This window comes from Corvus hawaiiensis, chromosome 29, assembly GCF_020740725.1.
Source record: "Corvus hawaiiensis isolate bCorHaw1 chromosome 29, bCorHaw1.pri.cur, whole genome shotgun sequence".
Lineage (NCBI taxonomy): Eukaryota > Metazoa > Chordata > Aves > Passeriformes > Corvidae > Corvus > Corvus hawaiiensis.
Genome location: NC_063241.1, coordinates 2,727,622 through 2,750,383, shown reverse-complemented (window position 1 = coordinate 2,750,383; position 22,762 = coordinate 2,727,622). Strand labels below are relative to the sequence as shown.

The window sequence follows — 22,762 nt, the reverse complement described above, 5'->3', positions numbered from 1 at the left end:
TGTGGGGATTTTGGGGGTTTTGATGCCAAAAACTGACCTGGAGAAGAGTTTCCCGTCCAGCAGGATCATGTAGGGGGGGTGGGGCCCTGTGGAAAGGGCCCAGTCCAGGTCCGTGTCATTCTCCACCACGTGGATCACGCCCGTGTCGCCGCTGAGCGAGGCTGAGGGGGAGAGAGCGGGATCATCCCGCCAGAATTCCATGGAAAAGGTGGGATGGGGGGTGAGGGATGGAGGGAAGGGCTGGGGGGGGTGGAAACGGGGGATTTGGCCCCTCAGAATTCCATGGAGAAGCTGAGGGATGGAGGGAGGGGCTGGGGGGTAGAAATGGGGGATTTGGCCCCTCAGAGTTCCATGGAAAAGCTGAGGGATGGAAATGTGGGATTTGGCCCCTCAGAAGTCCCAAAATTCCATGGAAAAGCTGAGGGATGGAGGGAGGGGCTGGGGGGGTGGAAATGGGGGATTTGGCCCCTCAGAATTCCCAAAATTCCATGGAAAAGCTGAGGGATGGAAATGGGGGATTTGGCCCCTCAGAATTCCCAAAACCCCATAGAAAAGCTGAGGGATGGAAATGTGGGATTTGGCCCCTCAGAATTCCATGGAAAAGGTGGGATGGGGGATGAGGGATGGAGGGAGGGGCTGGGGGGTGGAAATGTGGCATTTGGCCCCTCAGAGTTCCATGGAAAAGCTGAGGGATGGAGGGAAAAGCTGAGGGACGGAAATGTGGGATTTGGCCCCTCAGAAGTCCCAAAATTCCATGGAAAAGCTGAGGGATGGAAATGTGGGATTTAGCCCCTCAGAATTCCCAAAATTCCATGGAAAAGCTGTGGGATGGAGGGAGGGGCTGGGGGGTAGAAATGGGGGATTTGGCCCCTCAAAGTTCCATGGAAAAGCTGAGGGATGGAAATGAGGGATTTGGCCCCTCAGAAGTCCCAAAATTCCATGGAAAAGATGAGGGATGGAAATGTGGGATTTGGCCCCTCAGAATTCCATGGAAAAGGTGGGATGGGGGACGAGGGATGGAGGGAGGGGCTGGGGAGTGGAAACGGGGGATTTGGCCCCTCAGAATTCCGTGGAAAAGCTGAGGGATGGAAATGTGGGATTTGGCCCCTCAGAATTCCATGGAAAAGCTGGGATGGGGGATGAGGGATGGAGGGAGGGGCTGGGGGATGGAAATGTGGGATTTGGCCCCTCAGAATTCCCAAAATTCCATGGAAAAGCTGAGGGACTGGGGGAGGGGCTGGGGAATGGAAATGTGGGATTTGGCCCCTCAGAATTCCATGGAAAAGGTGGGATGGAGGAAGGGGGATGGAGGGAGGGGCTGGGGGATGGAAATGGGGCATTTGGCCCCTCAGAATTCCATGGAAAAGCTGAAGGATTGAGGGAAAAGCTGAGGGATGGAAATGTGGGATTTGGCCCCTCAGAATTCCCAAAATTCCATGGAAAAGCTGAGGGATGGAGGGAGGGGCTGGGGGGTGGAAATGTGGGATTTGTCCCCTCAGAATTCCCAAAATTCCATGGAAAAGCTGGGCAGAGGGATGAGGATGTTAGGGAAGAGCTGAGGGATGGAAATGTGGGATTTGGCCCCTCAGAATTCCCAAAACTCCATGGAAAAGCTGAGGGATGGAGGGAGCAGCTGGGGGGTGCAAATGTGGGATTTGGCCCCTCAGAATTCCCAACCCAGAAGAATTTTCGGGATGGATTCCAGGAATTTTCCCCCGGAGCCATTCCAGAGGGATTTTTGGGAATGCCTGGAGCTGTTCCAGAGGGATTTTTGGGATGAATTCCCGGAATCCCCCCAGGGGGAATCTGGGAAAGGCTGCCAGCGAACGAACCCGACATTCCCGGGATCAAGCCGGGATTTTGGGACACCCCAAACCCCCCCTCATTCCCGACATTCCCGGGATCAAGCCGGGATTTTGGGACACCCCAAACCCCCCCTCATTCCCGACATTCCCGGGATCAAGCCGGGATTTTGGGACACCCCAAACCCCCCCTCATTCCCGACATTCCCCAATCCCACCAAACCACAACCCCGTGGATCCGGGCTTGGAATTCCACACCATTCCCACCTTTCCCGACACCTCCCCACCCCGAACACCCCACGGCTCTCCCGGGAGCACCCGGAGGCTCCCGAACCCCCCCGGAATTCCAGGGATTCCCGGGATTCGCTCACACTGGCAGCCGATCTGGTGCGTGGCGTTGAGGAGCCGCACGCAGGGCGCCGTCCGGTTCAGCGGGATGTAAATCTTCCTCTCCACGGAATTCCCGGAGCACGAGCCTGAGGGGGGCACGCACCGGGATCGGGATTGGGATCGGGATCGGCACCGGGATCGGGATCGGCACCGGGATCGGGATTGGGATCGGGATTGGGATCGGGATCAGCACCGGGATCGGGATCGGCACCGGGATCGGCACCGGGATCGGGATCAGAATCGGGATCGGCACCGGGATCGGGACTGGGATCGGGATTGGGATCAGGATCGGCACCGGGATCGGGATCGGCACCGGGACCGGGATCGGGATCGGCACCGGGATCGGGATTGGGATCAGGATCGGCACCGGGATCGGGATCGGCACCGGGACCGGGATTGGCACCGGGATTGGGATCGGGATCGGGATCGGCACCGGGACCGGGATCGGCACCGGGATTGGGATCGGCACCGGGATCGGCACCGGGATCGGGATTGGGATCGGCACCGGGATCGGGATCAGGATCGGCACCGGGATTGGGATTGGCACCGGGATCGGGATTGGGATCGGCACCGGGATCGGCACCGGGATCGGCACCGGGATTGGGATCGGGATCGGCACCGGGATTGGGATTGGGATCGGGATTGAGATCGGCACCGGGATCGGCACCGGGATTGGGATTGGGATCGGGATTGGGATCGGCACCGGGATCGGGATTGGGATCGGGATCAGGATCGGGATCGGCACCGGGATCGGGATTGAGATCGGCACCGGGATCGGCACCGGGATTGGGATTGGGATCGGCACCGGGATCGGCACCGGGATCGGGATTGGGATCGGGATCAGGATCGGGATCGGCACCGGGATTGGGACCGGGATCGGCACCGGGATCGGGATCGGCACCGGGATCGGGATCAGGATCGACACCGGGATCGGGATTGGGACCGGCACCGGGATCGGCACCGGGATCCAAAACTCGGGAATAACCCCGAGGAAAAGCGGGAAAAAAGCGCTTCCCGGTTTTTTTGGGCTTCCAAACGGTCTCACACTCGGCAGAGGGAAGCTCCGGGCGCTTTTGAAGCCCCGGAGGCAAAGACGGCGCTTCCCGCTTGGATTTTTACCTCACGGCTGGAAAAGTTGGGAAAGGGAAAGGAAGGAAAACTCCTCCCGGCTTTTGAGCCCGGAAAGGAAAGGAAGCGCCTTCCCAGGTTTTTTTGACACCCCACACCTTCCAAAAGTTGGGAATGGGGTGGGAGGGACAGGAAGAAGCTCAGGGAGGCACCCCAAGGACCTAAAGGGGACCCCAAAAGGGCGGGGGGTGGGACACGACCCCTCCGCACCCATCAGGACCCCCCCAAATCCCCCTTCCCCCCTCCCTCAGGCCTCACCCGCCGCCAGCGCGGCCAGGAGCAGCGCTCGGAGCATTCCCAAGGAATTCCAGAGCATTCCCAAGGAATCCCGGCCCTTCCCGGCCGCTCCCGCCTCCCTCAGCGCCGCCGGGCCCGGCGCCGCTCCCGCCGCCGCCATCTTCCCGGGGCCACTTCCGCAAAGGCGGCGGAAGCGGAAACGACGTCAGCGCGCACAACCTCCGGTGCTGCTTCCGGGGCGGCTCCGCGGCGCTGACGTGGAGGTTCCGGGCCGAGGCCGGGCCGAGCGCGGGGCGATGTTGACCAAATTCGAGACCAAATCCGCGCGGGTGAAAGGTACCGGGATAACGGGAAAAGAGGGAAAATCGGGAAGAGCGGGATTGAGGGCGTGGAGGAGCTGGGGATGCGGCGCGGGAGGGGATTGGCCCGGAAAATACGGCGGGAAGGTTCCGTTCCCTCATCAATGAGGGAGCAGCGGCGATGGAGAGTCCTGAGGGAGCTGGGGGGGCTCATCCCGGAGAAAAGGGGGATCCAGCGGGAATTTGGGGCTCTTCCAGGGGGGATTTGGGATCTGATCGCAGGGAACGGGGCCAGCACAAGAGGGAACGGCCTCGAGCTGTGCCAGGGGAGGCTCAGGGTGGATATTTGGGAAAATCCCTCCTGGAAAGGGCGGCCAGGCCTTGGGAGGGGCTGCCCAGGGAGGGTTGGAGTGGCCATCCCTGGAGGTGTCCGGGGGCTCCCTGGAGGTGTCCGAGGGATCCCTGGAGGTGTCCGAGGGCTCCCTGGAGGTGTCCGGGGGATCCCTGGAGGTGTCTGAGGGATCCCTGGAGGTGTCCGAGGGATCCCTGGAGGTGTCCGGGGGCTCCCTGGAGGTGTCCGAGGGATCCCTGGAGGTGTCTGAGGGATCCCTGGAGGTGTCCGAGGGATCCCTGGAGGTTCCGAGGGATCCCGGGATTTGGGCTGCGGCACCGGGCTGGGATCCATCCCAGGCTTTCCCCTGGTTTTCCCTGTTTTTCCTTGTTTTTCCCTGTCTTTTTCCCATTTTTTCCTCATCTTTCCCCTGTCCTTTCCCAGGTTTTTCCCCGTTCTTTCCCCCATCCTTTCCCAAGGTTTCCCCCGTTTTTTCCCCCATCTCTTCCCAAGGTTTTCCCCATCTTTTCCCCATATTTTTCTCATCTGTTCCCTATTTTTTTCCCTAGCTTTTCCCTGTATTTTTCCTGTTGTTTCCCCATGTTTTCCCAGGCTTTCCCCTGTCCTTTCCCAGGTTTGTCCCCATTCTTTCCCCCAGTTTTTTCCCCCAGTTTTTTCCCCCAGTTTTTTTCCCCGTTTTTTTCCCCGTTTTTTTCCCCGTTTTTTTCCCCGTTTTTTTCCCCGTTTTTTTCCCCGTTTTTTTCCCCGTTTTTTTCCCCGTTTTTTTCCCCGTTTTTTTCCCCGTTTTTTTCCCCGTTTTTTTCCCCGTTTTTGTCCCCGTTTTTTTCCCCCGTTTTTCCCCCGTTTTTTTCCCCGTTTTCCCCCCGTTTTTTCCCCTGTCTTTTCCCAAGCTTTTTCCCATCTTTCCCGTGTCCATTCCGTGGTTCTTCCCTGTCCTTTCCCAGAGTTTTCTCTGTCTCTTCCCGGGCTTTTCCCCATTTTTCCCCCGGGCTTTTCCCCATTTTTCCCCCGGGCTTTTCCCCATTTTTCCCCCGGGTTTTCCTTGTCTCTTCCCAGAGATTCCCCTATTTTTTTCCCCATCTTTTCCCTGTATTTTTCCCGTTGTTTCCCCATCCTTTCCCAGGTTTTTCCCTGTCCTTTTCCCAGGTTTTTCCCTGTTTCTTCCCCCGTTTCTTCCCAAGGTTTTCCCCATCTTTTCCCAGACTTCTCCCTGTCTCTTCCCAAGGTTTTTCCCTTGTCCTTTCCTCATCTTTTCCCTGTCCATTCCCAGGCTTTTCCCTGTCTCTTCCCAAGGTTTTCCCTGTTTTTTCCCAGGTTTTCCCTGTCCATTCCCAGGCTTTTCCCTGTCTCTTCCCAAGGTTTTCCCTTGTCCTTTCTTCATCTTTTCCCTGTTTTTTCCTCATCTTTTCCCTGTTTTTTCCCAGGTTTTCTCCATCCTTTCCTCATCTTTTCCCTGTCCATTCCCAAGGTTTTCCCAGTTTTTTCCCAGGCTTTTCCCTTGTCCTTTCCCAGGCTTTTCCCTGTCCATTCCCAGCCTTTTCCCCATCCTTTCCTCATCTTTTCCCTGTTTTTTCCCAGGTTTTCCCCATCCTTTCCTCATCTTTTCCCTGCCCATTCCCAGGTTTTTCCCTGTTTTTTCCCAGGTTTTGCCCTTGTCCTTTCCCAGGTTTTTCCCTTGTCCTTTCCCAGGCTTCTCCCTGTCTCTTCCCAAGGTTTTCCCTCGTCCTTTCCTCATCTTTTCCCTGTCCATTCCCAGGCTTTTCCCTGTTTTTTCCCAGGTTTTCCCTGTTTTTTCCCAGGTTTTCCCTGTTTTTTCCCAGGTTTTTCCCTGTCCTTTCCCAGACTTTTCCCTGTCCTTTCCCAGATTTTTCCCTGTCTCTTCCCAAGGTTTTCCCTCGTCCTTTCCTCATCTTTTCCCTGTCCTTTCCCAGGCTTCCCTGTTCTTTTCCAGCCTTTTCCCCATCCTTTCCTCATCTTTTCCCTGTCCATTCCCAGGCTTTTCCCTGTCCATTCCCAGGCTTTTCCCTGTCCATTCCCAGGCTTTTCCCTTGTCCTTTTCCCAGGCTTTTCCCTTTCCTTTTCCCAGCCTTTTCCCTGTTTTTTCCCAGGTTTTCCCTGTTTTTTCCCAGGTTTTTCCCTGTCCTTTCCCAGGTTTTCCCTGTTCTTTTCCAGCCTTTTCCTCATCCTTTTCTCATCTTTTCCCTGTCCATTCCCAGGCTTTTCCCTGTTTTTTCCCAGGTTTTCCCTGTCCATTCCCAGCCTTTTCCCTGTTTTTTCCCAGCCTTTTCCCCATCCTTCCCCATCTTTTCCCTGTTTCCCCCCCATCCTTTCCCCACCTTTCCCCCGTCCCTTCCCCCATTTTTCCCCCAATCTTTTCCCAGCTTTTTCCCAGCCCTTTCCCAACTTTTCCTGCTTTTCCAGGGCTCAGCTTCCACCCGAAGCGGCCCTGGATCCTCACGAGCCTCCACAACGGCGTCATCCAGCTCTGGGATTACCGCATGTGCACCCTCATCGACAAGTTCGACGAGCACGACGGTAAATCCGGCAAAAAAAAACCGGGAATTCCGGGAATTCCGGGAATTCCGGGAGCTCCCCCAGCCCCCTTTCATCCTGCAGCCTCCAAATCCCCCCCAGCTTTGGGGTGGGAGGGGTCGAAATCCTGGGAATTCCGGGAGGGGGGAGTGGGGAGTTGGGGGGGGGAAGGGATGGATTTGGGAATGGGGCGGGGATTTCCCGGGGTTTTTCAGTCGGCGGGATAACGGCGGGGAATGCCTGGAGCTGCTCCTGAGGGGTTTTGGGAATGGCTGGAGCTGCTCCTGAGGGATTTTGGGATGGATTTCAGGGAATTTCCCCCAGGGAATGCCTGGAGCTGCTCCTGAGGGGTTTTGGGAATGGCTGGAGCTGCTCCTGAGGGATTTTGGGAATGGCTGGAGCTGCTCCTGAGGGGGTTTTGGGATGGATTTCAGGGAATTTTCCCCAGGGAATGCCTGGAGCTGCTCCTGAGGGATTTTGGGATGGATTTCAGGGAATTTCCCCCAGGGAATGCCTGGAGCTGTTCCAGAGGGATTTTGGGAATGCCTGGAGCTGCTCCTGAGGGGGTTTTGGGATGGATTTCAGGGAATTTCCCCCAGGGAATGGCTGGAGCTGCTCCTGAGGGGTTTTGGGAATGGCTGGAGCTGCTCCTGAGGGGTTTTGGGAATGGCTGGAGCTGCTCCTGAGGGGTTTTGGGATGGATTTCAGGGAATTTCCCCCAGGGAATGGCTGGAGCTGCTCCTGAGGGATTTTGGGATGGATTTTGGGGAATTTCCCCCCCCCCCAGAGCCATTCCAGGAGGATTTCCAGGATGGATTTTAAGGAATTTTCCCCCTCCAGAGCCATTCCAGGAGGATTTTCAGGATGGATTTTAAGGAATTTTCCCCTAGGGAATGCCTGGAGCTCTTCCAGAGGGATTTTTGGGATGGATTTTTGGGAAAATTCTTCCCCCAGGGAATGCCTGGAGCCATTCCTGAAGGATTTTTGGGAATACCTGGAGCTGTTCCAGAGGGATTTTTGGGATGGATTTCAGGGAATTTCCCCCCCTCCAGAGCCATTCCAGGAGGAATTTCGGGATGGATTTTAAGGAATTTTCCCTCAGGGAATGCCTGGAGCTGTTCCAGGAGGATTTTTGGGATGGATTTTGGAAAATTCCTCCCCCAGGGAATGCCTGGAGCCATTCCTGAGGGATTATTGGGAATGGCTGGAGCTGCTCCAGAGGGATTTTTGGGATGGATTTCAGGGAATTTCCCCCCCCCCCGGAGCCATTCCAGGAGGATTTCTGGGATGGATTTTAAGGAATTTTCCCCCAGGGAATGCCTGGAGCTGTTCCTGGCAGATTTTAGGGAATACCTGGAGCTGTTCCTGAGGGATTTTGGGATGGATTTCAGGGAATTTCCCCCTCTCCAGAGCCATTCCAGGAGGAATTTCGGGATGGATTTTAAGGAATTTTCCCCCAGCAAATGCCTGCAGTCATTCCTGAGGGATTTTTGGGATGGATTTCAGGGAATTTTCCCCACGGAATGCCTGGAGCTGTTCCAGGAGGATTTTTGGGATGGATTCCAGGAATTTTCCCCCGGAGCCATTCCAGAGGGATTTTTGGGAATGCCTGGAGCTGTTCCAGAGGGATTTTCGGGATGAATTCCCGGAATCCCCCCAGGGGGAATCTGGGAAAGGCTCCCAGCGAACGAACCCGACATTCCCGGGATCAAGCCGGGATTTTGGGACACCCCAAACCCCCCCTCATTCCCGACATTCCCGGGATCAAGCCGGGATTTTGGGACACCCCAAACCCCCCCTCATTCCCGACATTCCCGGGATCAAGCTGGGATTTTGGGACACCCCAAACCCCCCCTCATTCCCGACATTCCCGGGATCAAGCCGGGATTTTGGGACACCCCAATCCCCCCCTCATTCCCAACATTCCCAGTCCCACCAAACCAAGGATTTGGGCTCGGAATTCCGGGCAATTCCCAGATTTTTTGGCCGTTTCTGGAAGCTTCTCCCGGCGCAGCAGCAGCGAAAACGAGGGGAAAACCCCGACTTTTCTCCCTAAAAAAAAAAGCGGGAATCGCTGCCCATGTCCCGATTTTCCCAGCTTTTCCCAGCTTTTCCCAGCTTTTCCCAGCTTTTCCCAGCTGCTGGGGGTTTTTTTTGGGAATTCCGAGCCCTTTTCCCGTTCCAGGCCCGGTCCGAGGGATCGATTTCCACAAGCAGCAGCCGCTCTTCGTCTCCGGGGGCGACGATTACAAAATCAAGGTGAGACATTCCCAAATTCCCCCCAAATTCCCGCTTTTTCCCTGAAAAAACGACCCCTGGGGGGGCCCTCCCAGCTGGGGTTTGTGGGAAAAGGGCGGGAATAAAGGTTGGGATTTGGGATGGAGGGGTGGGAGGGGGAAATCTGGGATTGGAATCTGGGTTGAGGTGGGAAAATGGAGGGGAAATCTGGGAATAAACGGGGGAAATTCCTGGAAAAAAGTGGGGTTGGATCCTTCCCAGTTTGGGATTGGGGGATTTGAGGGGAAAATCTGGGATTGGGAACGGGATCGAGGTGGGAAAATGGAGAGGAAATCTGGGAATAAACGGGGAAAATCCTGGAAAAAAGTGGGATTTTGGTGGTTTTGCTTCCCTGGTTTTGGAGGTGGATCCTTCCCAGGTTGGGATTTGGGATTCTCTGGATTCAGGGATGGGAGGGGAAAATCTGGGATTGGAAGCTGGGATTGAAGTGGGAAAATGGAGGGGAAATCTGGGAATAAATGGGGAAATTCCTGGAAAAAAGTGGGATTGGATCCTTCCCAGTTTGGGATTTGGGATTTGGGGATTTGAGGGGAAAATCTGGGATTGGAATCCGGGTTGAGGTGGGAAAACGGAGGGGAAATCTGGGAATAAACGGGGGAAATTCCTGGGAAAAAAGTGGGATTGGATCCTTCCCAGGTTGGGATTTGGGATTTTCTGGATTCAGGGTCCTGAGGGGGAAATCTGGGATTGAAGTGGGAAAATGGAGGTGGAATTTGGGAATAAACGGGGAAATTCCTGGAAAAAAGTGGGATTGGATCCTTCCCAGTTTGGGATTTGGGATTTGGGGATTTGAGGGGGAAATCTGGGATTGGAAACTGGATCGAGGTGGGAAAATGGAGGGGAAATCTGAGAATAAATGGGGAAAAATCCTGGAAAAAAGTGGGATTTTGGTGGTTTTGCTTCCCTGGTTTTGGAGGTGGATCCTTCCCAGGTTGGGATTTGGGATTCTCTGGATTCAGGGATGGGGGGGAAAATCTGGGATTGAAATCTGGGATTGAGGTGGGAAAATGGAGGGGAAATCTGGGAATAAAGAGGGAAATTCCTGGAAAAAAGTGGGATTGGATCCTTCCCAGGTTGGGATTGGGGGATTTGAGGGGAAAATCTGGGATTGGAATCCGGGTTGAGGTGGGAAAACGGAGGGGAAATCTGGGAATAAACGGGGGAAATTCCTGGGAAAAAAGTGGGATTGGATCCTTCCCAGGTTGGGATTTGGGATTCTCTGGATTCAGGGATGGGGGGGAAAATCTGGGATTGGAAACTGGATTGAGGTGGGAAAATGGAGGGGAAATCTGGGAATAAACGGGGAAAATCCTGGGAAAAAAGTGGGATTGGATCCTTCCCAGTCTGGGATTTGGGATTGAGGGGTGGGAGGGGAAAATCTGGGATTGGAAACGGGATCGAGGTGGGAAAATGGAGGGAAAATATGGGAATAAACGGGGGAAATTCCTGGGAAAAAAAGTGGGAATGTGGCGGCCCCGCTTGCCTGGGCCTTTCCGGTGAGGAATTCCCGGGATTCCCGGGATTCCCGGGATTGCCGCTTGCAGGTGTGGAATTACAAACTGCGCCGCTGCCTCTTCACGCTGCTGGGCCACCTGGATTACATCCGGACAACCTTCTTCCACCACGTGCGTGATCCCGGGAATCCTGCCGGGGAGCCGGGAATCCTGCTGGGAATCTGGGAATCCTGCCCTGGAGCCGGGAATCCTGCTGGGAATCTGGGAATCCTGCCCTGGAGCCGGGAATCCTGCCTCTGTCCTGGGAATCCTGCTGGGAATCTGGGGATCCGTGAATCCTGCCCTGGATCCAGGAATCCTGCTGGGGATCTGGGAATCCTGCCCTGGATCCTGGGAATCCTGCTGGGGATCCTGGAATCCTGCCGGGAATCTGGGAATCCTGCCCTGGATCCGGGAATTCTGTCCTGGATCCTGGGAATTCTGGCCTCTATCCTGGGAATCCTGCTGGGAATCCTGGGAATTCTGCCCTGCATCCGGGAATCCTGCTGGGAATCTGGGAATCCTGCCCTGGATCCTGGGGATCCTGCCGGGGATCCTGGAATCCTGCCGGGAATCTGGGAATCCTGCCGGGAATCTGGGAATCCTTCCCTGGATCCAGGAATCCTGCCCTGGATCCTGGGAATTCTGCCTCTATCCTGGGAATTCTGCCCTGGATCCTGGGAATTCTGGCCTCTATCCCGGAATTCGGCCTTGGATCCTGGAATCCTGCCTCTTTCCTGGGAATTGTGCTTCTATTCTGGGAATTCTGGCTTCTATCCTGGGAATCCTGCCCTGGATCCTGGGAATTCCGCCTTGGATCCTGGGAATCCTGCTGGGGATCCGGGAATCCAGCCTTGGATCCCGGCAATTGTGCCTCTATCCCGGGAATTCTGGCCTCTATCCTGGGAATTCTCCAGAAAGCTCTTTTTCCATGGAAAATGAAGAAAAGCCCTGGCGGGGATGGAATTCCCGAGGCTGGGATGGAATTCCCGAGGCTGGGATGGAATTCCTGAGGCTGGGATGGAATTCCCAAGGCTGGGATGGAATTCCCGAGGCTGGGATGGGATTCCCGAGGTTGGGATGGGATTCCCGAGGCTGGGATGGAATTCCCGAGGTTGGGATGGGATTCCCGAGGCTGGGATGGGATTCCCGAGGTTGGGATGGGATTCCCGAGGCTGGGATGGAATTCCCGAGGCTGGGATGGGATTCCCGAGGCTGGGATGGGATTCCCGAGGCTGAGATGGAATTCCCGAGGCTGGGATGGGATTCCCGAGGCTGGGATGAGATTCCCGAGGCTGGGATGGAATTCCCGAGGTTGGGATGGGATTCCCGAGGCTGGGATGGGATTCCCGAGGTTGGGATGGAATTCCCGAGGCTGGGATGGGATTCCCGAGGCTGGGATGGGATTCCCGAGGTTGGGATGGAATTCCCGAGGCTGGGATGGAATTCCCAAGGCTGGGATGGGATTCCCGAGGCTGGGATGGGATTCCCGAGGTTGGGATGGGATTCCCGAGGTTGGGATGGAATTCCCGAGGCTGGGATGGGATTCCCGGGGTTGGGATGGAATTCCCGAGGCTGGGATGGGATTCCCGAGGTTGGGATGGAATTCCCGAGGCTGGGATGGAATTCCCGAGGCTGGGATGGGATTCCCGAGGCTGGGATGGAATTCCCGAGGTTGGGATGGGATTCCCGAGGCTGGGATGGGATTCCCGAGGCTGGGATGGGATTCCCGGGGTTGGGATGGGATTCCCGAGGCTGGGATGGAATTCCCGAGGCTGGGATGGGATTCCCGAGGCTGGGATGGGATTCCCGAGGTTGGGATGGGATTCCCGGGGTTGGGATGGGATTCCCGAGGTTGGGATGGGATTCCCGAGGCTGGGATGGGATTCCCGAGGCTGGGATGGAATTCCCGAGGCTGGGATGGGATTCCCGAGGCTGGGATGGGATTCCCGGGGTTGGGATGGGATTCCCGAGGTTGGGATGGGATTCCCGAGGCTGGGATGGGATTCCCGAGGCTGGGATGGAATTCCCGAGGTTGGGATGAGATTCCCGAGGTTGGGATGGGATTCCCGAGGCTGGGATGGAATTCCCGAGGCTGGGATGGGATTCCCGAGGCTGGGATGGAATTCCCGAGGTTGGGATGGGATTCCCGAGGCTGGGATGGAATTCCCGAGGCTGGGATGGGATTCCCGAGGTTGGGATGGGATTCCCGAGGTTGGGATGGAATTCCCGAGGCTGGGATGGGATTCCCGAGGCTGGGATGGGATTCCCGAGGTTGGGATGAGATTCCCGAGGTTGGGATGGAATTCCCGAGGCTGGGATGGAATTCCCAAGGCTGGGATGGCTCCAAGCGTGGAATTCTCCGGTTCTTCCCAGGAATATCCCTGGATCCTGAGCGCTTCCGACGACCAAACCATCCGCGTGTGGAACTGGCAGTCCCGGACCTGCGTCTGGTGAGATTCCCGAGGGATCCATTCCCAAATCCCGAGGGATCCGTCCCCGATTCCCGAGGGATCTGTCCCCAAATCCCGAGGGTTCCATCCCTGATTCCCGAGGGATCCATTCCCAAATCCTGAGGGATCCGTCCCCGATTCCCGAGGGATCCATTCCCCATTCCCGAGGGATCCATTCCCCAAATCCCGAGGGATCCATTCCCCAAATCCCGAGGGATCTGTCCCCAAATCCCGAGGGTTCCATCCCCAATTCCCGAGGGTTCCATCCCCGATTCCCGAGGGATCCATTCCCCATTCCCGAGGGATCCATTCCCAAATCCTGAGGGATCCGTCCCCGATTCCCGAGGGATCTGTCCCCAAATCCCGAGGGTTCCATCCCGGATTCCCGAGGGATCCGTCCCCGATTCCCGAGGGATCCATTCCCAAATCCTGAGGGTTCCATCCCCGATTCCCGAGGGTTCCATCCCCAAATCCCGAGGGTTCCATCCCGGATTCCCGAGGGTTCCATCCCCGATTCCCGAGGCATCCATTCCCCAAATCCCGAGGGATCCATCCCCGATCCCCGAGGGATCCATTCCTGAGGGATCCGTCCCCAAATCCCGAGGGATCCATTCCCCAAATCCCGAGGGTTCTGTCCCCCATTCCCGAGGGATCCATCCCCGATTCCCGAGGGATCCGTCCCTGATTCCTGAGGGATCCATTCCCCATTCCCGAGGGTTCCGTCCCCCATTCCCGAGCGATCCGTCCCTGAATCCTGAGGGTTCCATCCCCGATTCCCGAGGCATCCATTCCCCAAATCCCGAGGGATCCGTCCCCAAATCCCAAGGGATCCCTCTCCCATCCCCGCTTTCCCATGGAATGCCATCCCATCCCCCATTCCCATGGATGCTGCTCCATTCCCATTTTCCATGGAACGCTCCCCCATTCCCGTTTTCCCGTGGCTGCTCTCCCATTCCCGGTTTCCTATGGAATGCCCTCCCATCCCCCATTCCCATGGATGCTCTCCCATTCCCATTTTCCATGGAATGCTCTCCCATTCCCGATTTCCCATGGAACACTCCCCTATCCCCCATTCCCATGGATGCCATCCCGTTCCCATTTTCCCATGGATGCCCTCCCATCCCATTTTCCCATGGAATGCCGTCCCATCCCTGTTTTTCCCATGGAACACTCCCCCATCCCCATTTTCCCATGGATGCCCTCCCATCTCCCATTCCCATGGATGCTGCTCCATTCCCATTTTCCATGGAACGCTCCCCCATCCCATTTTCCCATGGATGCCATCCCATTCCCGGTTTCCCATGAACGCTCTCCTGTTCCCCATTCCCATGGAATGCCGTCCCATTCCTGTTTCTCCCGTGGAACGCTCCCCCATTCCCGCTTTCCCATGGATGCCCTCCCATCCCCCATTCCCATGGATGCTCTCCCATTCCCAGTTTCCCATGGATGCCCTCCCATCCCCCATTCCCATGGATGCTCTCCCATTCCCAGTTTCCCATGGATGCCCTCCCATCCCCTCGTTTCCATGGAACACCATCCCATTCCCAGTTTCCCATGGAATGCCATTTCATCCCTGGTTTCCCATGGATGCCCTCCCATCCCCCATTCCCATGGATGCTCTCCCATTCCCATTTTCCCATGGAATGCTCTCCCATTCCCGATTTCCCATGGATGCCGTCCCATCCCCCATTCCCATGGAATGCCGTCCCATTCCCATTTTCCCATGGAATGCCGTCCCATCCCTGTTTTTCCCATGGAACACTCCCCCATCCCCGTTTTCCCATGGATGCCCTCCCATCCCATTTTCCCATGGAATGCCGTCCCATTCCTGTTTCTCCCGTGGAACACTCCCCCATTCCCGTTTTCCCGTGGCTGCTCTCCCATTCCCGGTTTCCCATGGATGCCCTCCCATCCCCCATTCCCATGGAACGCTTTCCCATTCCTTTTTTTCCATGGATGCCATCCCATCCCCCATTCCCAGTTTCCCATGGATGCCCTCCCATCCCCTCGTTTCCATGGAACACCATCCCATTCCCAGTTTCCCATGGAATGCCGTCTCATCCCTGGTTTCCCATGGATGCCCTCCCATTCCCCGCTTTCCCATGGAACACTCTCTCATTCCCGATTTCCCATGGAATGCCATCCCATCCCCCATTCCCATGGATGCTCTCCCATCCCATTTTCCCATGGAACACTCTCCCATCCCCGATTTCCCATGGAACGCTCTCCCATCCCATTTTCCCATGGAACACCGTCCCATTCCCCATTCCCACGGCATTCCCTCCCGCTCCGCAGTGTCCTGACGGGCCACAACCACTACGTGATGTGCGCCCAGTTCCACCCGGCCGAGGACCTGGTGGTGTCGGCGAGCCTGGACCAGACCGTCAGGGTGTGGGATATATCCGGTGAGGGATCCCGGAAAAACGGGATAACCGGGAATGGGATAACCGGGATCAGACCGTCAGGGTGTGGGATAGATCCGGTGAGGGATCCCGGAAAAACGGGATAACCGGGAATGGGATAACCGGGATCAGACCGTCAGGGTGTGGGATATATCCGGTGAGGGATCCCGGAAAAACGGGATAACCGGGAATGGGAATGGGATAACCGGGAATGGGAATGGGATAACCGGGATCAGACCGTCAGGGTGTGGGACATATCCGGTGAGATCCGGGAAAAACGGGATAACCGGGAATGGGAATGGGATAACCGGGAATGGGAGAGCCTGGATCAGACCATGAGGGTGTGGGATAGATCCGGTGAGATCCGGGAAAAACGGGATAACTGGGAATGGGATAACCGGGAATGGGAATGGGATAACCGGGAATGGGAGAGCCTGGATCAGACCATGAGGGTGTGGGATAGATCCGGTGAGATCCGGGAAAAACGGGATAACCGGGAATGGGATAACCGGGATCAGACCGTCAGGGTGTGGGACATATCCGGTGAGATCCGGGAAAAACGGGATAACCGGGAATGGGATAACCGGGATCAGACCGTCAGGGTGTGGGACAGATCCGGTGAGATCCGGGAAAAACGGGATAACCGGGAATGGGAATGGGATAACCGGGAATGGGAGAGCCGGGAATGGGATAACCGGGATCAGACCGTCAGGGTGTGGGATAGATCCGGTGAGATCCGGGAAAAACGGGATAACCGGGAATGGGAATGGGATAACCGGGAATGGGAATGGGATAACCGGGATCAGACCGTCAGGGTGTGGGATATATCCGGTGAGGGATCCCGGAAAAACGGGATAACCGGGAATGGGATAACCGGGATCAGACCGTCAGGGTGTGGGACATATCCGGTGAGATCCGGGAAAAACGGGATAACCGGGAATGGGAATGGGATAACCGGGAATGGGAATGGGATAACCGGGATCAGACCGTCAGGGTGTGGGACATATCCGGTGAGATCCGGGAAAAACGGGATAACCGGGAATGGGAATGGGATAACCGGGAATAGGAATGGGATAACCGGGACCAGACCGTCAGGGTGTGGGATAGATCCGGTGAGATCCGGGAAAAACGGGATAACCGGGAATGGGAATGGGATAACCGGGAATGGGAGAGCCTGGATCAGACCGGGAGGGTGTGGGATAGATCCGGTGAGATCCGGGAAAAACGGGATAACCGGGAATGGGATAACCGGGATCAGACCGTCAGGGTGTGGGACATATCCGGTGAGATCCGGGAAAAACGGGATAACCGGGAATGGGAATGGGATAACCGGGAATGGGAATGGGATAACCGGGATCAGACCGTCAGGGTGTGGGACATATCCGGTGAGATCCGGGAAAAACGGGATAACCGGGAATGGGAATGGGATAACCGGGAATGGGAATGGGATAACCGGGATCAGACCGTCAGGGTGTGGGATAGATCCGGTGAGATCCGGGAAAAACGGGATAACCGGGAATGGGAATGGGATAACCGGGAATGGGAGAGCCTGGATCAGACCGGGAGGGTGTGGGATAGATCCGGTGAGATCTGGGAAAAACGGGATAACCGGGAATGGGAATGGGATAACCGGGAATGGGAGAGCCTGGATCAGACCATCAGGGTGTGGGATAGATCCGGTGAGATCCGGGAAAAACGGGATAACCGGGAATGGGATAACCGGGATCAGACCGTCAGGGTGTGGGACATATCCGGTGAGATCCGGGAAAAACGGGATAACCGGGAATGGGAATGGGATAACCGGGAATGGGAGAGCCTGGATCAGACCATCAGGGTGTGGGATAGATCCGGTGAGATCCGGGAAAAACGGGATAACTGGGAATGGGATAACCGGGAATGGGAATGGGATAACCGGGAATGGGATAACCGGGAATGGGAATGGGATAACCGGGATCAGACCGGGAGGGTGTGGGATAGATCCGGTGAGATCCGGGAAAAACGGGATAACCGGGAATGGGATAACCGGGATCAGACCAGGAGGGTGTGGGACATATCCGGTGAGATCCGGGAAAAACGGGATAACTGGGAATGGGAATGGGATAACCAGGAATGGGAATGGGATAACCGGGAATGGGAGAGCCTGGATCAGACCGTCAGGGTGTGGGATAGATCCGGTGAGATCCGGGAAAAACGGGATAACCGGGAATGGGATAACCGGGATCAGACCAGGAGGGTGTGGGACATATCCAGTGAGATCCGGGAAAAACGGGATAACCGGGAATGGGATAACGGGGATCAGACCATCAGGGTGTGGGATAGATCCGGTGAGATCTGGGAAAAACGGGATAACCGGGAATGAGAATGGGATAACCGGGAATGGGAATGGGATAACCGGGATCAGACCGTCAGGGTGTGGGACAGATCCGGTGAGATCCGGGAAAAACGGGATAACCGGGAATGGGATAACTGGGAATGGGATAACCGGGAATGGGAATGGGATAACCGGGAATGGGAATGGGATAACCGGGAATGGGATAACCGGGGTCAGACTGTCAGGGTGTGGGATAGATCTGGTGAGATCTGGGAAAAACGGGATAACCGGGAATGGGAATGGGATAACCGGGAATGGGAGAGCCGGGAATGGGAGAGCCGGGACCAGACCGTCAGGGTGTGGGACATCTCCGGTGAGATCCGGGAAAAACGGGATAACCGGGAATGGGGGTGGGACAGATCCAGTGAGATCCCAGAAAAATGGGATAACCGGGAATGGGATAACTGGGATAACTGGGAATGGGAGAGCCTGGGTCAGACCGGGAGGGTGTGGGACAGATCCGGTGAGATCCTGGAAAAAACGGGATAACCGGGAATGGGAATGGGATAACTGGGAACGGGGGTGGGATAGATCTGGTGAGGGATACAGGAAAAATGGGTTAACTGGGAATGGGAATGGGATAACCGGGAATGGGAGACCCCAGACCGTGAGGGTCTCCCATCCCCGGCTCCCATCCCCATTCCCATCCCATCCCATTCCCATTCCCATCCCCATTCCCGGTTATCCCATTCCCATTCCCATTCCCATTCCCATTCCCATTCCCATCCCCATTCCCATCCCCATTCCCATCCCCCATTCCCATCCCCATCCCCATCCCCATTCCCATCCCCATCCCCATCCCCATCCCCATCCCCATTCCCATCCCCATCCCCATTCCCATCCCCATCCCCATCCCCATCCCCATCCCCATCCCCATTCCCATTCCCAGTTATCCCATCCCCATCCCCATCCCCATTCCCATTCCCATCCCCATTCCCATCCCCATCCCCATTCCCATCCCCATTCCCATCCCCATCCCCATCCCCATTCCCATCCCCATTCCCAGTTATCCCATCCCCATATCCCCATCCCATGCCCATGCCCATCCCCATTCCCATCCCCATCCCCATTCCCATGCCCCATGCCCAGGTGACCCAGTGCCCCATCCCCATGCCCCATCCCCATGCCCCATCCCCATTCCCAGCCCCATTCCCAGTTATCCCATCCCCATGCCCCAGTTCCCATCCCCATCCCCATCCCCATCCCCAATCCCCAGTCCCCATCCCCATGCCCATGCCCATTCCCCATCCCCAGTCCCATCCCCATGCCCATCCCTGCCCATGCCCATCCCCATTCCCATCCCCATCCCCAGCCCATCCCATCCCCTGCCCATCCCCATCCCATCCCCATCCCCATCCCCATCCCCATCCCATCCTTCCATGCCCCATTCCCAGTCCCAGTCCCAGTCCCATTCCCATCCCATCCCATCCCCATCCCATTCCCAGTCCCCAGTCCCCATCCCCATCCCATCCCCATCCCCATTCCCCATCCCCATCCCATCCCCATCCCCATCCCATCCCCATCCCCATCCCCATCCCATCCCCATTCCCATCCCCATTCCCATTCCCATTCCCATCCCCATTCCCATCCCCATTCCATCCCCATTCCCATTCCCATCCCATTCCCATTCCCATCCCCATCCCCATTCCCATCCCCATTCCCAGTTATCCCATTCCCATCCCCATCCCCATCCCCATCCCCATTCCCATTCCCATCCCATCCCCATTCCCATTCCCATTCCCAGTTATCCCATTCCCATTCCCATCCATCCCCATCCCCATTCCCATTCCCATTCCATCCCCATCCCCAGTTATCCCATCCCCATTCCCATTCCCATCCCCATTCCCATTCCCAGTTATCCCATTCCCATTCCCATCCCCATCCCCATTCCCATCCCCATTCCCATCCCATTCCCATCCCCATCCCATCCCATCCCATCCCCATTCCCATTCCCATCCCCATTCCCCATTCCCATTCCCAGTTATCCCATCCCCATTCCCAGTTATCCCATCCCCATTCCCATCCCATCCCCATTCCCAGTTATCCCATCCCATCCCCATCCCCATCCCCATCCCATTCCCATCCCATTCCCAGTTATCCCATTCCCATTCCCATCCCCATCCCCATTCCCATTCCCATTCCCAGTTATCCCATCCCCATTCCCATTCCCATCCCCATTCCCATCCCCATCCCCATCCCCATCCCCATCCCCATTCCCATTCCCATCCCATTCCCATTCCCATTCCCAGTTATCCCATTCCCATCCCCATCCCCATCCCCATTCCCATTCCCATTTCCCATCCCCATCCCCATTCCCATCCCCATTCCCAGTTATCCCATCCCCATTCCATCCCATCCCCATTCCCAGTTATCCCATCCCCATTCCCGGCTCTCATTCCCGCTGTTTCCCCAGGGCTCCGAAGAAGAACCTCTCTCCCGGCGCGGTGGAATCCGACGTTCGCGGCATCACCGGCGTCGACCTCTTCGGCACCACCGACGCCGTGGTCAAGCACGTCCTGGAGGTGGCCACAATTCCCGGGAATTTCTCCCCGTTTTTACCATTTCCCCCTGGATTTCCCCCATCCCTCCCATTTTTCCCTGGATTTCTCCCCTTCCCTTCCATTTTTCCCTTGGATTTCTCCCCATCCCTCCCATTTCCTTCGATTTCTCCCCATTCTTGCCATTTTTCCCTGGATTTCTCCCAATCCCTCTCATTTTTCCCTGAGATTTTCCCCTCATCCCTCCCATTTTTCTCTGGATTTCTCCCCATCCTCTCATTTTTCCCTGGATTCCCCCCGCCCCTCCCCTTTCCCTGCCCTTTCCCCCCTCAGTCCTGCAATTTCCTTGGATTTCTCCCCATCCCTCCCATTTTTCCTGGATTTCTCCTCATCCCTCCATTTCCCTCCCTTTTTTCCCCCATCCCTCCCATTTTTCCTTGGATTTTCCCACATTCCTCCCACTTCTCTGCCTTTTTCCCCTCATTTCTGCCATTTTCCCCTTGGATTTCCCTCCATCCCTCCCATTTTTCCTTGGATTTTCCTCCATCCCTCCCATTTTTCCTTGGATTTTCCTCCATCCCTCCCATTTTTCCTTGGATTTCCCTCCATCCCTCCCATTTCTCCTGGATTTCTCCCCTTCCCTTCCATTTTTCCTTGGATTTTCCCCCCATCCCTCCCATTTCCTTGCCCTTTTCCACTCATTCCTCCCATTTTTCCCTTGGATTTCTCCCATCCCTCCCATTTTTCCCTGGATTCCCCCCGCCCCTCCCCTTTCCCTGCCCTTTCCCCCCTCAGTCCTTCAATTCCCTGGGATTTTCCCCCCATCCCTCCCATTTTTCCTTGGATTTTCCCACATTCCTCCCACTTCTCTGCCCTTTTCCCCTCATTTCTGCCATTTTCCCCTTGGATTTTCCTCCATCCCTCCCATTTCCTTGGATTTCTCCCCATCCCTCCCATTTTTCCCTGCATTTCTCCCCTTCCTTCCCATTTTTCCTTGGATTTCCCTCCATCCCTCCCATTTCCTTGGATTTCTCCCCATCCCTCCCATTTTCCCTGGATTTCTCCCCTTCCCTTCCATTTTTCCTTGGATTTTCCCCCCATCCCTCCCATTTCCTTGCCCTTTTCCACTCATTCCTCCCATTTTTCCCTGGATTCCCCCCGCCCCTCCCCTTTCCCTGCCCTTTCCCCCCTCAGTCCTGCAATTCCCTTGGATTTCCCCTCATCCCTTCCATTTTTCCCTGGATTTCTCCTCATCCCTCCCATTTCCCTGCCCTTTTCCACTCATTCCTGCCATTTTTTCCTTGGATTTCTCCCCATTTTTACCATTTCCCCCTGGATTTCCCCCATCCCTTCCATTCTCCTGCCCTTTCTCCCTCATCCCTCCCATTTTTCCCTGGATTTCCCCCATTCCCGCCTCTCCCCGCTGACTTTCCCCGTTTTTCCCCTGGTTTCCCTGCTGACTTTTCCCCGCTGACTTTTCCCCGCTGACTTTTCCCTGTTTTTTCCCCATTTTTTCCCTGGTTTTCCCCCATTTTTCCCCGCTGACTTTTCCCCATTTCCCCCCATTTTCTCCCGTTTTCCCCGTTTTCCCTCACTGACTTTTTTTCTCTGTTCTCCTCCGTTTTTCCCCACTGACTTTTCCCCGTTTTCCCCTGTTTTCCCCCATTTTTCCCTGTTTTTCCCCATTTTCCCTCACTAACTTTCCCCCGTTTTTCCCCCGTTTTTCCCCCGTTTTTCCCCCGTTTTTCCCCCGTTTTTCCCCGTTTTCCCTCACTGACTTTTCCCCGTTTCTCCCCGTTTCTCCCCGTTTCTCCCCGTTTCTCCCCGTTTCTCCCCGTTTCTCCCCATTTTTCCCCATTTTCCCTCACTGACTTTCCCCCGTTTTTCCCCCGTTTTTCCCCCGTTTTTCCCCCGTTTTTCCCCATTTTTCCGTTTTCCCCCGTTTTCCCTCACTGACTTCCCCCGTTTCCCCCTTTTCCCCCCCTTTTCCCCCCCTTTTCCCCCCCTTTTCCCCCCTTTTCCCCCCCTTTTCCCCCCTTTTCCCCCCTTTTTCCCCCCTTTTCCCCCCTTTTCCCCCCTTTTCCCCGTTTTTCCCTGTTTTCCCCATTTTTCCCTGTTTTTCCCCGTTTCCCTCACTGATTTTTCCCCATTTTTCCCCGTTTTTCCCCATTTTTCCCCTTTCCCCGTTTTCCCCCGTTTTTCCCGTTTGTTCCGCAGGGCCCATGACGGGGGTGAACTGGGCCGCCTTCCACCCGTCCATGCCGCTCATCGTCTCGGGCGCCGACGACCGCCAGGTGAAGATCTGGAGGATGAACGGTGAGAGAATCCCGGGAAAAGCCGGGAAAAACCGGGAAAAACCGGGAAAAACCGGGAAAAACCGGGAAAACCCCCCTGGGCTGGGCCCGAGGCTTCTCCTGCCAGGTGCAGCCGGAGCTGTTCCCCATTCCCGCCCTTTTCCGGCCTTTTCCCCCCATTCCCAAGGTTTTCCCCCCATTCCTGAGGTTTTC

At 56.2% G+C, this 22,762-nt stretch overlaps 2 protein-coding genes across 4 annotated transcripts in view; one reads left to right on the top strand and one right to left on the bottom strand.

Annotated features, from left to right (window-relative positions):
• The window catches only part of NCSTN (nicastrin), a 43,574-nt gene extending 39,831 nt beyond the window's left edge, over positions 1-3,743 (bottom strand). Inside the window, exons 1-3 of the mRNA XM_048288427.1 lie at positions 3,579-3,743; positions 2,174-2,278; positions 38-161 (exon numbers count right to left, since the gene is read on the bottom strand). Of these exons, the coding sequence (XP_048144384.1) occupies positions 38-161; positions 2,174-2,278; positions 3,579-3,717 (368 nt within the window). The 5' untranslated portion in view covers positions 3,718-3,743. The remainder of the gene's footprint in view (positions 1-37; positions 162-2,173; positions 2,279-3,578) is intronic.
• A 36-nt stretch (positions 3,744-3,779) lies between these two features.
• Positions 3,780-22,762, top strand: part of COPA (COPI coat complex subunit alpha) — a 60,128-nt gene continuing 41,145 nt past the window's right edge. The window contains exons 1-8 of one of the 3 annotated variants that reach the window (XM_048288655.1): positions 3,780-3,893; positions 6,630-6,743; positions 8,926-8,999; positions 10,583-10,663; positions 12,908-12,984; positions 15,280-15,389; positions 20,171-20,279; positions 22,473-22,571. In XM_048288655.1, the coding sequence (XP_048144612.1) occupies positions 3,854-3,893; positions 6,630-6,743; positions 8,926-8,999; positions 10,583-10,663; positions 12,908-12,984; positions 15,280-15,389; positions 20,171-20,279; positions 22,473-22,571 (704 nt within the window). In that variant the 5' untranslated portion in view covers positions 3,780-3,853. Of the gene's footprint in view, positions 3,894-6,629; positions 6,744-8,925; positions 9,000-10,582; positions 10,664-12,907; positions 12,985-15,279; positions 15,390-20,169; positions 20,280-22,470; positions 22,572-22,762 lie in introns of all 3 variants that reach the window. The other 2 variants (XM_048288654.1, XM_048288656.1) reach the window with 2 other exon arrangements.